Source organism: Oratosquilla oratoria, chromosome 15, assembly GCF_046742065.1.
Source record: "Oratosquilla oratoria isolate Oo_2021 chromosome 15, ASM4674206v1, whole genome shotgun sequence".
NCBI lineage: Eukaryota > Metazoa > Arthropoda > Malacostraca > Stomatopoda > Squillidae > Oratosquilla > Oratosquilla oratoria.
Window position 1 is genome coordinate 59,427,145 of NC_134791.1, and position 19,549 is coordinate 59,446,693.

General features: G+C 37.2%; 1 protein-coding gene across 1 annotated transcript; it reads right to left on the reverse strand.

Moving 5' to 3' along the window:
* Positions 1-18,054: 18,054 nt before the first annotated feature.
* LOC143033184 (uncharacterized) lies at positions 18,055-19,260 on the reverse strand. Its single transcript, XM_076198378.1, has one exon. The coding sequence runs from the start codon at positions 19,258-19,260 to the stop codon at positions 18,055-18,057; it is 1,206 nt and encodes a 401-aa protein (XP_076054493.1).
* Between the last annotated feature and the right edge of the window lie 289 nt (positions 19,261-19,549).

Consider the following 19,549-nt stretch of genomic DNA (forward strand, 5'->3'; position numbering starts at 1 on the left):
GGTACATGGAAAGAGGTTTCCTCTCATGCATACTTTATTAAAACTGATGGCTAATTGTGCATTTATTATTTTCTTAAAGGCGCAAGAGGTAAATGCAAGGGTGATAGTGTAAGGACAGGAATTTTGAAGGGGTATTATTTTTGGAATTTCGTTTTATTTATCTATTTATTTATTTGAGTGTTGATTTGAGAGACTGGGTATTATGGACGTCGTAACGGTTTTACTCAACCAAGAAGCAAAGTAGAAAATAGAGCCTTAATAGACCATGAATTTATTCTATTCTATGTCTGCCTATCAAGATGTGTTGGCAAAGAGCCTTACTATAATCATTGAAGAAGAACATACAATAGGAGATAGCTACAAATATATTTCAGCTGATTTTGGTTAAACTGAGTTTCGACGCGACATTAGAATGTTCTCGAACATAGCGCGGGCACCGTAGCTCCGCCCACCCGTGACGTCACTAAACGTTCGGACAGAGGCGTAAGCTAAGGCCATTAATTTTAAGAGTAATAGGAAAAATTCCCAACTTTCAGTTCAGGATTCCACTAGAGAAATAGTGTAGGGAGAGATTGTAGCAGCTAGGGGCTCTGTTGAGAAGCGAAATGAAGTTTTACGAAATAATACAACAGGGAGGTTAGTAGTTTACCCATAGATACGAACACATAGCCGTCTCGTTCTTCTTGTGCGGAGCTAAAATTTTAATCTGATGCCAAAAATGATTCCGATAACAGGTATGAACACGTTCTGTAAGATTAATGAAAACAAATGTCAATATGTGATTTAATGATATAGTGCAGATATAGTAGGTAGATAGTTATCATTATTATTAAGTTTTGAATCTGATGCCAAAAATGATTCCGATAACAGATATGGAAAAAGGGGTTTAAGGGAGTGTACTTCACAAACACTTTGCGTATATACATTTAACATTAGCTATGAGAGTGTAATCCTTAGAGTACAATTCCGTCTGTGATCGTTCTCTAATAAGAATACGGGGTTGAAGGTAGACACAGTGCTTGAAGGTAGACACAATATTGTAAGTAGACTTATACAGTGACCGGAAGGTTGGAGCGTAAATAACTACGTTTTTCCACGTGCCTGTGACCTTACTTATGATGCCCATAAGAAAGAAAAAACTGTGTTATTAAATGTCTCGCATACCCATATATTTTTCATATTGTAAGGATCAATAGATTAGTTGGAGAAAACCACAATATACTTTTGTATTTCCTTACTATATTTTTGCTTCAGTGTAATAATTAACACATAGCAGACCTTCGCTTATTTTCTTTTACTACCCCCCCACATTATTGGTGGCCCCACATTATTGGTGGCTTATTTTCTTTTATTACCCCCACTTGGGCATAGGCCTTTTCGCTACCCAGAACCAACCCCGAACGACCTGAGGAAAGGGGACGGAGTCAGACGTGAATAACAAGGAGCAGTTTCCATTTATGGTCAGATATATCCATATAGACGATTGGGTGGTGGCAGCGTATACCTTGATTTTTTTTTATTTCCCAAATCGTTCTTATGTGGGTATCTCTGATCACTCCCATTGGAGGTGCTCTTGGTTAAACACTAAATCAATCGACGGCACCACATTATTGGTGGCAGCGGTGGGATTTACGCTATTAACCAACCTGAAGCTCACTTATCTGTGTGTCGACTTAGACAAAGCTTGTGTACCCTGTGGATTGGCAGTACAGTCATCAGAGACAGAATAGATCCTCGGCAGTCACTAAGAGTATAGAAATAGCGGATGAGATTGTGTGGGGAAATGACGTGTTAAGGTGTATAGCTTTGATGGAACTACACATAATTAAAGGCAGTCAGGTAAAAATGAACAATAAAACGGAATGGGAATCCAATTCGGGAGAGGAAGAAGAGACGAGAGCGAGGATGGAAGATAGACATGAATGGGAATCTAACCCAGGAGGAGCTGTTCTATTGGCCAAATTTAAAGGTAGATGTATGTAATTTTGTAAAGAAATGCATTACTTGTCAGAGGTTCAAGGGTACACAAGGGTTGTCACAGCAATACAAAGAGGTTCCCCTTGCTACAAAGGCAATGGAGAGAATAGGCATAGACCTAACGGATATGGTATCCGGGTCGCAGGGATATAGGTATATTTTGACCATAATCGATCACTACAGTAGGTTCGTTAGGTTTTTCCCATTGAGAACAAAACACCACCAACACATACTACACTCCCTAACCCAGTTCTTCGCAGATTACGGCACCCCAGAGAGCATCATAACAGATAATGGAGCAGAATTCACCAACACGGCTTACAAGAAGTTGTGTGGAGAACAGCAAATCACCCTGCTCTACACTACCCCATACCATCCCCAAGCGAATGGAATGGTGGAGCGGATGCATCGAACATTGAAGAGCATCCTGGCAACGCTCTGCCAGGGCCACCCGAACCAATGGCCGGGTCTACTGCAGGCCTGTCAGAGGAAGATGAATGGAGCCACACACACCTCCACTGGACATACTCCCTACTTCGCCTTCTTCGGAAGACATCCACCCAGATTAGCCGGACACAGACTCCCCGGTGTGGATGGAACGGAAGATGAAGCAGAGATCGCTCATCGAATCATCCGAGAGACCCACCACAAGATGACAACGGAGTACCAGAATGTGGCTAACCGCAGGAGAGGCGAGCAAAAAGTGGAAGTGGGAGCTTTAGTATGGATCCGGAAAGAAACTACGATGCCGGGTACCTGCCGCAAGCTGAATCCCAAGTGGGAAGGACCCTATACAGTGGTAGAGGTGGTAGCAGGACATAGTGTATATGGACTAAGAAATCCCTTCACAGGAAAGGAGACAAGGAGAGCTGCTGCTCAAGTGAAACCTTACTTTGGTTCCGAAGAGTGGTTGGTGGAGCCTGTTGCAAAAGAGTTCCACCCAGACCCGGAAGTGGAAATACTACCACCAAGGATGCGTCGTGCACCAAGACGGCTCATCGAGGAATGCTGAAGAAATCAACTGGAGCAACCCGACCAGTTGGTCCCATATCTAGTGATTTAAGGTGCTAAGATGTCAGTAGTTAACTGCAATAGGAAATGTAGGGATCATATCGTGCCAGTATATGTCCAAAGAAAAACGAATGCTCGTGCAAATTAATGCAAAGATGCCCTCAATGTTCCTATATATTGGACCATAAAGCTTAAATGTAACCCACCTATACTTTTATACATGTGTAAGGTTGAGATGTCCTAGGATTAAGGATGCATATATTTCATATGTTGTAAAAGGAAATTTCAGCAACAGCCAGGTGAAGGAACTAAATGTCAACTTAGGGGGGGGGGATAAAGAAGTCAATATTAGCCTAGGAGAGGGACTACAAACGATGGTTAGCGAGCACTTTCATTCGGAGTAGTATTGGAAAATGGGGAAATTCTTTAGCTCGAGTTGGGATCATGAACCCAACTCAATTCACAATTGCCCGCTTGACAGGGGTGTAGGACTTCAGGACCTGGTGGACAATCGCCGATTGCCCAGAGGTGAGCCCACAGATGGGGAAGTAGTGTGCCACCCATGGGGCGAATCCACAAGAGAGAGTCGTGGCTTAGCTCGGTCGTAGCGGCTATGCATGTCCAGTCAAGTAGTATGTAAGAGGTCAATTGGGGAATCCAGCCAATACGAAGACTGATGGAAAAGTCCACGGAGACATCCACAGTAAATTGGTGTACCCCCGGGTCACCTGAGATTCGTACACCTACGAGTGTGCTGAGGAGAGAGTGCCTCGTCAAGCTATCAAAAGGATAATCGCTCTCTGATGCAGGATGGATTTTTTTTTTCTTTTGCAGAGGGATTTGGACCACACCAAATAGAATCCTTCACGTGATGTTGCGGAATTTTTCTTACGGGGGGGGCGTAGAGCCATGTAAGGACAGGAATTTTGAAGGGGTATTATTTTTGGAATTTCGTTTTATTTATCTATTTATTTATTTGAGTGTTGATTTGAGAGACTGGGTATTATGGACGTCGTAACGGTTTTACTCAACCAAGAAGCAAAGTAGAAAATAGAGCCTTAATAGACCATGAATTTATTCTATTCTATGTCTGCCTATCAAGATGTGTTGGCAAAGAGCCTTACTATAATCATTGAAGAAGAACATACAATAGGAGATAGCTACAAATATATTTCAGCTGATTTTGGTTAAACTGAGTTTCGACGCGACATTAGAATGTTCTCGAACATAGCGCGGGCACCGTAGCTCCGCCCACCCGTGACGTCACTAAACGTTCGGACAGAGGCGTAAGCTAAGGCCATTAATTTTAAGAGTAATAGGAAAAATTCCCAACTTTCAGTTCAGGATTCCACTAGAGAAATAGTGTAGGGAGAGATTGTAGCAGCTAGGGGCTCTGTTGAGAAGCGAAATGAAGTTTTACGAAATAATACAACAGGGAGGTTAGTAGTTTACCCATAGATACGAACACATAGCCGTCTCGTTCTTTTTGTGCGGAGCTAAAATTTTAATCTGATGCCAAAAATGATTCCGATAACAGGTATGAACACGTTCTGTAAGATTAATGAAAACAAATGTCAATATGTGATTTAATGATATAGTGCAGATATAGTAGGTAGATAGTTATCATTATTATTAAGTTTTGAATCTGATGCCAAAAATGATTCCGATAACAGATATGGAAAAAGGGGTTTAAGGGAGTGTACTTCACAAACACTTTGCGTATATACATTTAACATTAGCTATGAGAGTGTAATCCTTAGAGTACAATTCCGTCTGTGATCGTTCTCTAATAAGAATACGGGGTTGAAGGTAGACACAGTGCTTGAAGGTAGACACAATATTGTAAGTAGACTTATACAGTGACCGGAAGGTTGGAGCGTAAATAACTACGTTTTTCCACGTGCCTGTGACCTTACTTATGATGCCCATAAGAAAGAAAAAACTGTGTTATTAAATGTCTCGCATACCCATATATTTTTCATATTGTAAGGATCAATAGATTAGTTGGAGAAAACCACAATATACTTTTGTATTTCCTTACTATATTTTTGCTTCAGTGTAATAATTAACACATAGCAGACCTTCGCTTATTTTCTTTTACTACCCCCCACATTATTGGTGGCCCCACATTATTGGTGGCTTATTTTCTTTTATTACCCCCACTTGGGCATAGGCCTTTTCGCTACCCAGAACCAACCCCGAACGACCTGAGGAAAGGGGACGGAGTCAGACGTGAATAACAAGGAGCAGTTTCCATTTATGGTCAGATATATCCATATAGACGATTGGGTGGTGGCAGCGTATACCTTGATTTTTTTTTATTTCCCAAATCGTTCTTATGTGGGTATCTCTGATCACTCCCATTGGAGGTGCTCTTGGTTAAACACTAAATCAATCGACGGCACCACAATAGGGCATTGGAGATGGTTAAAAACAATAATGAAAAAAGTGGAGATAAGCCAATTATTGTTTGCTGACGATACTGCACTTGTAGCCGGATCAGAGGAAGGGTTAAGAAAGTTAGTGAAGAAGTTTGGGAAGGTGTACGCAAGAAGGAAGTTGAAGCTAAATGTGGGTAAATGTAAGGTGATGTGCAAGGAAAGAGGAAGGCAGCAAATTGGAAGTAAGTATTAAGAGAAAGACACTGGAGAAATTGGATAGCTTTAGATACTTGAGGGCTAATGTGGCGGGAAAGGGAGGAGTGGAGATGGAGGTAGAATATAGATTGAGAAAATCAAGTGAATGCCTTGGAAGATTAAAAAGTGTAACGAGGAGATTGTATGAAGGGGTGATTCTATCGACAGAACTGTGTGGCGTAGAATCATGGAACACAAGAGAGGGGAAAATTTTAAATGTGTTTGAGATGAGATGCCTAAGAAATGTGATAGGGGTTACTATGTTGGATAGAGTGACAAACGAGGAGGTGAAGAGGAGAGCGGGGTGTGGGAAGGGAGTTGGGAGATAGGGTTGATGAAAGAGTATTGGGATGGTTTGGACACATGGGAAGAACGGGTGAGGAAATATCAGTAAAAGAAATGTTGAAGGCAGAGGTAGAGGGGGTGAACATTAGGGACGAACAAGGATGAAAGAATGGATGGGTAAAAGGGGCATTGGGAAAGAGAAGAATGTCTGTTGAGGAAGGAAGGGAGGAGACAGAAGATACGGGTGAGAAGAGAATGGTTGTGTATGGATGATGCTGTGATGCATGGAAGGGAAAGGGTGGGGATGGAGAGGTGGGAGGCATTAAATAAAGCGGCCTTGCTGTGGATGCGTTGTCTTGCTACATTGCTTCTGACCAAGGGCAGTGGGTGAGATGCAGAGATGACCCGTCATCCAGGAGGAGCCAAGAAAAGAGGGAGGGAGGGATGGTGAATGGTAATGGAGTATGTGGGGATGAAATGAGTAGGAGTGGATTTATGCCTTTGAATTTGGCTGCCTCCACTGTAAGGGGGAAAAGCCGAATATGTATCTTACATATTCCTTACTTTGGAATTATGTTCCTTTGAAAAGAGGTTTATGACTTCACTATACGTAGTCATGTTTGCTATATCGTGATCTCGGGTTAAAGACACCTCTTCAGTAGCTTTGGTAATATAGTTTCTGGTCAGGATAAGAATTGTCCCGGTGAATTATGTAATGATATCACATTTTATACATTAGTTTCCATATTTGTTCTTTACTGTGAAAGAATACCTGTTAACTGGGAGAGATCACCTGGTAACTCTGGTTGTGATGAAATGTCAAGTGCTTGGGAGGGCCTCCGGGTTCGTGTTGTGACGAAATGTCGTATGTTTGGGCTTGTGGTGTTTTGTCTTGTACTTGGGTTTGTGGTGTTATGTCTTATGCTTGGTTTTATAGCGTTATGGCTCGTGCTTGGGATGGCACTAAGGTAATCTGTTTCTATATTTAGATTTGGCCTCAACTCTTCAATGTATAATGCTTCTAAGATTAGGAGGCGTCTATCATCTGTACATATTTCTAAACCTCAGTGTTTTCTTCTAAGATGTTTCTTGTTAGTTTTATGCCATGGACTTCTCTTAAGTGGTTTTTAGGGGCTCCTGATGTTAAGTGGTATGAAAGGCGATGGGATAACCTTATTGTCGTCATGCCAATATAGGTAGAGGAGAGGGCTTCATAGTTCTTACGTCCACACGTAAAACTATAGATGACATGCAACTTCTGAAATTCCTCTCTCTCTTGGTGGGTGTTGTTTTTAAGTAGGAGGTGGCTGGTCTTCCTTGTCTTATGCCACGAATCCCTGGACAGTGGAAAAGGAGAAGTTGTAGATGTGGGGTTATGAAAATCCTCATCCCTTGAGGAATGGGCGAAGGGTTATAGTTACAGTGGGAGCCAAGGTCCAGTAGATTCGAGTCACCGACCGGAACCACGCTCGGTCCCCTCTGAGCGGCGTGTCTATATTTCAAAACTTGAAAAGGGGATATACAAAGAATCAACTCATGTTATAAATCACAACCCTAGGCTAATCAAATAAAAATGAAGAAATTATTCTAATAGTATAAATTCCACAGTGAGCACAATATGAAACCAAGCAATTTCACAACTTGAATATAAGTAATGTAGTATTAAACAAGAGCACATAAATAATTTCACAACTTTAATGTAAGTAATGTGGTATTAAACAAGAGCACAATACTCAAATGAAATGTTGTTCATTAAATTCCACAATGAATACAATTTCAAAGCAAGTAATTTCACAACTTGAATATAAGTAATGTAGTATTAAATAAGAGCACATAAATAATTTCACAACTTGAATGTAAGTAATGTAGTATTGAACGATAGCACATGACTCAAATGAAATGTTGTCCATTAAATTCCACAATGAGCACAATTTGAAAGCAAGTGATAATAAGTAATGCAGTATTAAACAAGAGCACATAAACAACTTCACAACTTGAATGTAAGTAATGTGGTATTAAACGAGAGCACATAACTCAAATGAAATGTTGTTCATTAAATTCCACAATGAGTACAATTTGAAAGCAAGTAATTTCACAACTTGAATATATGTAATGTAGTATTAAACAAGAACACATAAATAATTTCACAACTTAAATGTAAGTAATGTGGTATTGAACGAGAGCACATAACTCAAATGAAATGTTGTTCATTAAATTCCACAATGAGCACAATTTGAACGCAAGTGATTTCACAACTTGAATGTAAGTAATGTGGTATTAAACAAGAACACACACCTCAAATGAAATGTGGTTCATTAAATTCCTATAACTTGCCGGTTCTACCTAGCTACCCCTGCGGACTCGACTCCTAACTAAAATTTACAAAAAGTACCTCTGGTTTCCGAGAGTTTCTCCATACATTCTGCACTCCCCTGGTTTCGGTTCCAACAGATGATGAACTTCTAAACTTGTAGGATGCAGCTGCTGATGCGTGATACACTTATAGTTTGTGGATTGGAGGCGTCATAGCTGCCTTCCTTGGTGAAACCTTAGAGCTGATGGGAGGTTTTAACACCGAACGAGTCCATTCCTCGTAGATCAGGAACGTAACTTCGATTACAAAATTGTTTCAAGTAATGTAAAGTTAATGGTCACACGAGTCGGGAACGAGATGGAAAGTTTTGATAACCGTCCATGCGGTAGGAACAAGTCTCTCGTCCTAGTGCTCGGAAACGTGTACTTCACCCTTTGAGGACTCTTACACTACTGCTGATACCCAACGTAGGGCGCGGGCTCGGCGTCGTACAGTGATGTCAAGTTTCTTAATTTCGAATCTTTGCTTTCGAAGGGTATGAAGTGTAATGTGTCTGTAGGAGTTGAATCGTTCCTAATAATCCTCTTTGAGACAATCACTGGAGACGAGAGAGGATTGTAAATCCTAACTAGCCTAATCAACTAGCCTAATTACCTAACCTATATGAGAAGTGGCAAGTGCGCAGGGATGGGGAGTTTGACTCGTTGATACAAATTTGCAAGGTAACGCTCGGTTGAAATACTCATATTAAACATAATGATATTGTTACGACTCCATGGTGAAAAAATAAATTTGTGAGGTTGTTATATTTCAAGCTCAATCATGGAAACACTCGTGATATCTCTAGACCTCGACATAGATGGGCACCGAGAACAAAAGGGGCGGGAAAACTTCCTATGAATAGGTAATTCTTTAAACTCGTTAAAGCTTTACAACTGACTGCCAAATTGGCGCAACAATCAATAAGGATAATGGAGAGGAAAATAACAAAAAGTAGCTGCTAAAGGGTTTAAGATTTCAGGTAATTCCACAGAGTAGAGAAAACGACAACTGATAAGGGACGAAGAGAGAAAAATGTAAAGTCTACTATATCGACTAGGCTTTTGAACGAAAGTGCTTGGTAACTACGGTTTGAAAACAGTCGTAAAATTGGGAATAAATAGTTGGTGTGTCACAACCCCAAAGTTATGACATCTTATAATAAATTATCAAGTTAAGTATTTTCTCTTGTTTGACTGGTTTAATTTTCCTCTTTATATACATATATATATATACATATATATATATAATATATATATATATATATATATATATATATATTTATACGTTCATCTTCTTTATGGGCTGATAAAAACGTAGATTTATAATAGATGTTATTTTTCTCTTTATTTTATTGTTACCTATATCTTTATACCAGCACTCCATTATTTACTTAGTCTGATGTTTTATTTTTTTTATTTGTTTTCATTGAAACCATTATTGATTAGTACTTGGGTGGAGCCCTCGATTTCATTGCATAATTGTTTCTATGTTTACGGTGGGTGAGTGTTCTTCTGATCTAGGCACCGTGTTAGAGTCCTTATATTACTAAGGGTACTCACTAGAACCATTAAAGCAGTGACCAGGGTTTGGTATATTATGATAAGATAAGGAAGACCAGCCACCTCCTACTTAAAAACAGCAACCACCAAAGGAGAAAGGAAATTCAGAAATCACATGTCATCAATAGGTTTACATGTGCACGAGGAAACTGTGAAGCCTCTCCTCTACCTATATTGGCATGACGACAATGAGGTTATCCCATCGCCTTTCATACCACCTGACATCAGGAACCCCTAAAATCCACTTAAGAGAAGTCCATGGCATAACACTTACAAGAAACATCTTAGAAGAAAACACTGAGGTTTTAGAAATATGTACAAATGATAGACACTCTCCAATATTAGAAACATTATACATTAAAGAATTGAGCCCAAACCTAAATATACAAGCAGATGACCTTAGTGCCCTCCCAAATATGAGACAAACCGCCATAAACCCAACCATGAGACATAACATAAAAAATTCATGTACGAGATAAAACGTCACAAGCCGGTAACATTACATCCATACCTGAGTCACCAGGTCACCTCTCCCAGGTAACCGGCAACTTCCCATAATGAAAAGCAAGTATGGAAACTAACATATGAAATATAATATCATTACACAATTCACCAGAACAGTTATTTTCTTGCGCAGAAAGTATATCCCCACAGCTTCTGAAGAAAGATTTTGAACCCGAAATTGCGATATAGCAAAACAGACTACCTATTATGAAGTCGTAAACCTCCTTTCAAAGGAACATAAGTCTATAGTAAGTCATTGGGAAAATACTTTTCAGAAAATAATAAATACACAATTAGCCATCACTTTTAATAAAGCATATATATATGTATATATATATATATATATATATATATATATATGTATATATATATATATATATATATATATATATATGTTGGTACATTGTGATAAGTTGATGAAGGTGGAAAAAGAAGTCACGGGTCTAGTTCCGAGTTCTTGAGTTTATTCCTGACCAGTTTCGCTCTATGCTTCTTCAGAGGAATGTGACTCTGGAGTGAAGCTAGCGGTATACATAGTCTGAGTAAGACCGCGTTCCCTCCTTGGAGGTGGGTTACATTTGGTTGTTCAATGGTTTCTAATTTTTAATACAATGGAGAATAGTGATAATATAGTATAAGTGAAGTGAGTGGTGTAAAAATGTGGGAATCCTAAAAAGTGTCATAAGATAACTTATAGTATTAGATAATATAAAGATAAATATCCAGATAAATAAAATGAAATAAAATGAAAATAAAAATAAAAATATAAATAAATATACAAATACAAATATAAATATAAATAACAATAAATAAATAAAAATGCGCTTATTTAAAGTGACATGACATCTCATCGCATATCGTTGTGTGACAGAATGTTATCAAAAAATACATACATATACATCTATGGTACAGTTTTACATATGGTACTGCAAATGATGAATAAATAAATAAATGGATAATAAAATATTTGGACATATTCGGACAGATTTTAAATATAATAATAACAATAATAATAATAGTGTGAAGTGGGCAACGTTCTCTTTGACACATCATTGTATGACCTAAGGTATAGATTAGTTTATACTTAAGATAATAAATTGTAATTTAATTTAAAATGAAGCAATATAAAATGAAACAAGAATAAAACAATGAATAAATAAATAAATGCCAAAGAAATATATAGTAAAAATAATAATAATAGAAATTTAGAAATAAAAATAAAAATAAAAATAAAAATACGAACTGACCGGCCTCAAGCCCTCAACCCAGGAAGTGCGGACGTTTGGGCACCGGATGGAGTTTGTCGTTCTATGTGGGCGCTGTTCTGGGGCAGGTTCTTATGGCTGCGTATTGAGCTGTGAATTTTTCCCATTTTATATCCCCTACTTTTTGGTTGATGTTGGCATTGGTTGTTATGAATAGGGCTTCAATCACCTTCCTTTGTCTTTTTGAAAGGTCTATCAAAAAGACAAAGGAAGGTGATTGAAGCCCTATACATATCAACCAATGCCAACATCAACCCTTACTTTTTGGTTGATGTTGGCATTGGTTGTTATGTATAGGGCTTCAATCACCTTCCTTTGTCTTTTTGATAGGTCTGTCAAAAAGACAAAGGAAGGTGATTGAAGCCCTATACATAACAACCAATGCCAACATCAACCCCTACTTTTTGGTTGATGTTGGCATTGGTTGATATGTATAGGGCTTCAATCACCTTCCTTTGTCTTTTTGAAAGGTCTATCAAAAAGACAAAGGAAGGTGATTGAAGCCCTATACATAACAACCAAGGCCAACATCAACCAAAAAGTAGGGGATATAAAATGGGAAAAATTCACAGCTCAATACGCAGCCATAAGAACCTGCCCCAGAACAGCGCCCACATAGAACGACAAACTCCATCCGGTGCCCAAACGTCCGCACTTCCTGGGTTGAGGGCTTGAGGCCGGTCAGTTCGTATTTTTATCTTTATTTTTATTTTTAGTTATATTTTTATTTTATTTTTATTTTCACTATATATTTCTTAGGCATTTATTTATTTATTCATTGTTTTATTCTTGTTTCATTTTATATTGCTTCATTTCAAATTAAATTACAATTTATTATCCTAAGTATAAACTAATCTATACCTTAGGTCATACAATGATGTGTCAAAGAGAACGTTGCCCACTTCACACTATTATTATTATTGTTATTATTATATTTTTATTCTGTCCGAATATGTCCAAATATTATCCATTCATTTATTTATTTATCATTTGCAGTACCATATGTAAAATTGTACCATAGATGTATATGTATGTATTTTTTTATAACATTCTGTCACACAACGATATGCGATGAGATGTCATGTCACTTTAAATAAGCTCATTTCTATTTACTTATTGTTATTTATATTTATATTTGTATTTGTATATTTATTTATATTTATATTTTTATTTTCATTATATATCATTTTATTTATCTGGATATATATCTTTATATTATTTAATACTATAAGTTATCTTATGACACTTTTTAGGATTCCCACATTTTTACACCACTCACTTCACTTACACTGTTACACCCTCGATCAATATTCCACACACACCGGAGCTGTTTTATAATAACATCACAACAATTTATTGTATACTATATTATCACTATTGTCCATTGTATTAAAAATTAGAAACCATTGAACAACCAAATGTAACCCACCTCCAAGGAGGGAACGCGGTCTTACTCAGACTATGTATACCGCCAGCTTCACTCCAGAGTCACATTCCTCTGAAGAAGCATAGAGCGAAACCGGTCAGGAATAAACTCAAGAACTCGGAACTAGACCCGTGACTTCTTTTTCCACCTTCATCATATATATATATATATATATATATATATATAATATTATATATACATATATATATATGTGTGTGTGTATATATATATATATATATATATATATTTATATATATATATATTTTTTTTTTTATAAATTATACGCTGGACTCATCGTTTGCTAATGTATTCCGACGTTTCGAACCTTGTCCGGGGTTCGTCGTCAGGGTGATACAGTGGTAGCAATAGGAAATCAATATAAAGGGGGTCTCCCTCGTACACTGAGACAGGTAACCCCGGTAACCGTTACATTCAAGAAACAAACACAAGTAGAACATATAAGAAATATTAGACATGGTAGAACCCAAAAAATATTTCCAATGGAACCCCTTTACTCATGATTCACATAATACCATTAGTGTCATAACTAGCAAATGCGATCTTGTAAATTAAAACATGTGAACCTGAGTCACATTAATGAGAAGCTCCAGCACATCTCCGCTTCTCGTCGCCCGTAATGCGGGAGATAAAATATGAAATCAAATCAAAATAAAAACAATAATACATAATGTATAATATATCCATAAAACAAGCACGTAGAGAGTTTGCAATAAAATAAATAAGAAACTATAAGGAAGATTGAAACATACTACCAAGATTGGGTATAAACTCTACACGCTGCACGCTAGGACGCACCACAATGCATCCGATAACCTAAACGCACCACGTGAAACAAATGTTCCGCGAAGCATTCATTGCCACAGATCAAAGAAATTGAAACAATGAAAAGGACAAACACAGTCTCTCACCATTAATAACTTAAACAAATAAAATTTTAATCATAAAAAACGCATACAAAAAAAAATCCGTCGTAATACTACAAAAAAAAAAAAAAAAAAAAAACGGAGGAAGCGGAAAAAGTGTCAGGTTATTCCTAGAAGCATGGGCTAGTGATGAAAATAGTGTCAACAGGTGCATCACATTAAATCCAATTTACAAGGGAGTGAAAGGCAGGCTTGAGAGGAAATATTCATCATAATTTGTTTTTTGTTTCTTCCCAGATTTTGTTATTATGTTCAGTACTATTGTCTGAAACTAAGATCTTGGGTGTAGTGAAATTGCAGAATATCTGATCATAGATTACTGAAACAATTGTTCCAGCTCTCTTATTTGGGATGGGTTGTAAAATAAAAAATCTCGAAAGATAATTAATAGCCACAAATGCATATCTATATCCATTTTCAGGAATAGATAACTCCAGTATATCTATGTGAACTCTTTCCCAAGGTTTCTGCGGGATGGGATGTGATAGCATATGAGCAGGTTTAGGTGTATTTCCTTTCATCGTAGAAACAATTTATATAATTTTCTATATAATCATATATAGCTTGTCCATAAGTTTTATCCTTTTCTGGATGTGAACAACAATCACTATCATGAAATGAAGTAACTTTGATACCTCATGTGGAATTACCAACTGATTCACTGGGCCCTAGAAATATTTTTCCCACTTATAACTGATTTTCTCTCAAAAAGTCCATTAGTCGATATTCCTCTATCTTATACCCTTTTGGTAATTTTGGAGGATTACCTCTTGAGTTAAAAAAAAATCTGGGCTACTTTTCTCCAACTCTTATCTTTTTCTGCCCCAACCACAACCATACAGTGCACGCAACTACGCGCATGCTGACTACGAGGGGATGACTACAAACAACAGTGAACGAGGGACGAAGAACTAGTGAACGAGGGGACTACTAGGATGACGAGCTAGTAAAGGAGGGGACTACTTGGAAGACGAGGCCAAAAGTAAAACACAATGTATGACTGCTTCCAAAGAAACATTGGGTCCCGAAGTTATGGAGAGTATGTTTATAGTATCATGTATGAGTTCAGTATTAATGCAAACACTTTTAAAATTAATGTTGTTGATAAGTTTGGTGCATGCCAGAGATGGTAGACCTGAACTACTGGGAACTTTTGTGTATCGGACAGATGTGCTACCTGGAACCTTTGTCAGTCATGAAGACTTGGAGCCTTGCCAATATATAAAGCAACGCTAATAAGTATTGAAAGATATTTTACTTCTGTGTCTGTGAAACATTGAATTTTTATATAGCTTCATTAGTATGTGTCCTAGACAGAAAGTGAAATAAGTGTAAAACAAAGGTGAAATCATGCAGAGACACTATACTAACACTATACTACCAGGAACCTTTGTCAGTCATGAAGACTTGGAGCCTTGCCAATATATAAAGCAACGCTAATAAGTATTGAAAGATATTTTACTTCTGTGTCTGTGAATACATCTAAAGGATCGTAAATAAATATTCGAGTTATGTTTCACTCAACATTCTCCTTTTTTCTAGAGTTTCTTTAATCTTATTTTATTTTATTATATATATATATAATGGATCATTACAGTACATAAATTTCGACAATAACATTTTCCATTTTATTTTACACACACTGTAAACTACGTGCATAACAACACAGGCTTGGTTGCCGTTAGGTTCTAGGTTCTACCATTTCTCATACATATCATCGGTATTTTCTCACTTATATATTACCATAATACACTCAGACATTGTGCGATCTGTACTCAACATATATCAAACGTCATAGACCGTGATTCGTAATTAAACTTAGTACATATAATAATCTGTCAATACACTCGAACATTATACAATTGGTACTTGACAGATCAAATGTCATAATCAAACTTAGTACATATCATAATTTGTCAATACACTTGAATATTATACAATTGGTACTTAACACAGATCAAATGTCACAAGCCGTGATTCGTAATTAACCTCGGTACATATCATAATTTACCTGTATAATATCATACATCAAGATATTCTTATACATAGTGCAATCGGCACTCACACCCTACCCCTTGTGATCGCCCAGGATCACAACACCACTGACGGGAGGTCAAATTTCTACAATTAGTCACCTTCTAATAGTAGTATGAGTTTGGAAATAGGTCACTTATAAAGTTTTTTACCAAGTATTATTTCCACTTGTCTAATTAGTCCATCTTTGCTTTTTATCACTTTCACAACCCTTGCTAATAGCCAATGACTGCGTGGTGTATTATTCTCCACCATTAAGACAATATCTCCTTCCCTAAGATTCCTATTAACTTTCAACCATTTCTGGCGTTCTTGCAGACAAGGCAAATATTCTTTCTGCCATCTTCGCCAAAACTCTTTGGCTAAATGCTGTACCTGTCTCCATTTCTTTCTGCTCTCACAGACCATTTCTCCACTATCAAGTGTCACTACATAATTATCCAAATTAAGTAAAGAATTAGGGGTGATGGGGCACAAATCGTTCACATCATTTGATACTACAGTTAGAGGACGACTGTTAATTGTACTCTCAACTTCGCAGAAAAATGTACTTAAACTATCATCAGACAAAGTTTGTGAACCTATCACAACTTCCAAAACTCGTCTGACTAATCCTATCATTCTCTCAAAAACACCACCATGATGAGAACCTCCAGGAGGAGTGAATACCCAATCCACACCTCTCTTGGTTAATTCAGTACTAATATGACGCATAGTAAGATTGTCCCTCAATACCTTATTTGCTCCAATGAAGTTTGTGCCGTGATCACTAATCAATTTACTAACTGTACCCCCTCTGGTAAATGCATTTATCATGCTCTCTGCCGTCAAATCATGTAAAATTTCTAGATGTATAGCTCTAATGGATAGACAAGTATATGATATATTGTATCTCTTGATTCGAGATCGTGCTCTTTTCACAAAAAATGGCCCAAAGCAATCAACTCCAGTCACAAAAAATGGTTTCTGATTTACATTTGCTCTATCTACTGGCAAGGCTGCCATCTCTTGAGTGATTGTTGAACTCTTGAAACGTCTACACGCGACACATTTAGACAATACTTTCCTTACAGCTGAATTACCTTTAATTACCCAGTATTTCTGTCTTAATTGATTTAACACTGCTTGCCTTCCCATGTGTCCTACTTTCATGTGATAATGTTGAATGATTAAACTAGTCACATGATGTTCATGGGGAAGAATAATTGGATGTTTCATATCCAAGGGCAAGTCTAAGTTAACTAGTCTACCTCCTACCCTGAGTATACCATTCAGCAACATCGGTTTCAGTTTCCTTATAGAACTGGAAAGATTAATAGGATCATTTCTGGATAAACAGACAATCTCCTTTACAAAACAGCAGTTTTGTACAAATTTGATTACTCTTTCTTCTGCAACATCCATTAATTGAGCATTAAGTTCAATAATTGACACAGTTTGTCTTCGCAAATATCTGACAAATAATATAAGATAACTACATGCTCTAAGCAATTTAAACCATAAAGAATAATGACAAACTAGTCGTGACATTACAGGATCAACTGTATGATTTTGTATTGGTTCAACTTCAACTCTCATAACCTTCTTAATTTCAAGGTTAGAAAAATCTTTCTTGTTTATTTGCGGTTGGACTGGCCAGACTTCTTCATTTTGGGACAAGAAAGCAGGTCCTTCAGACCATCTACTGGTTTGTCTGCCTCTGGTAGCATCGTCGGCAGGATTATCTCTGCTCGAAACATACATCCAACATACATCCTCAGAATTCTCTCGAATCTGAGACACTCTATTGGCTACAAAGGTTTTAAATCTTATATGATCATTATGCAAGTATTTTAACACTGTAGTTGAATCTGTCCAAATATAAATTTGGGTCATCTTTAAAGGTAATTCTCTCACTATCACACACTTCAATTTAATGGCAAGCGTGGCTGCTATCAATTCAAGTCTTGGAATTTTAATTGATTTCAGAGGTGCTACTTTGGCTTTTCCCAAAATGAAGCTGCACTGGATCGTACCATCATCATATTTGTATCTTAAATATCCCACTGAACTATATGCTAATTCACTAGAGTCACAAAAATGTGACACTCAATTGACTCTACTTTTGACGTTGTACCTTTCTTCGTACAACGATCAATGCTAAACAGCTTGAACTTATTCACCCTTGACATCCAAACATTTATTTGTCCTTTATCTCTTTCACTCAAAGTACAATCCCATCCAATGCGGTTTCTAAATAAATTTTGTAACAATACTCTTCCTTCAAGAACAATTACTGCTAGCAATTCTCTCTTTGTCCTAGGTATTTCATCAATGTTGAGTGATATACTCATTTTATCCTTGCCAAGAGACCAATCCAATCCTAATGTCTTTTGTACTACATCTTCATCCTCGATGAACTTCTCAATGCTATCACTACACTTGTCTTTGGGTAAGTTCTTCAAAACTTCAAGGGAATTACTATTGAACTTTGTCAAATTAAATCCACCTTTACTACAAAGGTCTATCACATTATTATTATTATTGTCAATCAACTCATTAATGTCATCGGATGACACCAACAGATCATCAACATAGAAGTTATTAAGAACTATTTCACTTACTGATTTGTGAAACTGACTGCCGTGATCTTGTACAACTCGTTTTAGAGCATAATTTGCAATACTAGGTGAGCAACTAGCACCAAATGGATGAGAAGTCATCCGTAGCTTAACTATATCACTTCCTATGTGTCCATCTTTCCACCATAAAAAACGCAAACAATCTCTATCATCTTCAGGTACTTTAACTTGATAATACATAGTTTCTATATCCGAAGCACACGCATATAATCCTAATCTAAATCTCAAAAAGACACCTAACAGAAGATTATTTATATCAGGTCCTTGTCTCAACAAATCATTTAACGACAAATCATTTACACGTGCTGCACAATCAAATACTACACGTACTTTATCCTTTTTTGTAGGATGACGCACTCCAAAATATGGAACATACCATGCTTGTTCATTCCTCACTTCACACTTAGGTACTCCTTCGGCGTACCCTTTCTCTAGTAAATTGATAATAAATTGCTTATACTGCCTATAATGTTCATCATCCTTGAATTTACGCTTTAACTGCTGAAGTCTTTTGACCACCATAGGTTCACTATCAGGAACTATCCTAGGTTTCTCTATCATTGGTAAAGGGATCTCGTACTTTCCATTAATCATTTGCCTACACCCAGACTCAACAAATTGTAACCATCTTCTATCTTCCATGCTAGGTTCTACCGAATTCAGTGATGAATCCACAAACTCTCTATTATAAGATTCAATCAATTTCCTTTCTAAATAATTACCATCAACCTTTATCTTATTCACAGGAACTTCATGATTATTGTCTATTATTCTTCCACACAATATCCATCCTAAACGTGTTCTCACAGCATACGGATCTCCTACTTTCTCTGCATGCACAACCTCCCAAGGTTCAGACGCCTCTGGGACATTACTTCCTATCATGATTTCTATTTCCCCTTGGCTGTGATCAAATTCTAGTTTCATCAAA

Bases quoted from the DNA above. Each gene is read 5' to 3' on its own strand.
- LOC143033184 (XM_076198378.1), bottom strand. From the start codon at position 19,260: ATGGAAGATAGAAGATGGTTACAATTTGTTGAGTCTGGGTGTAGGCAA.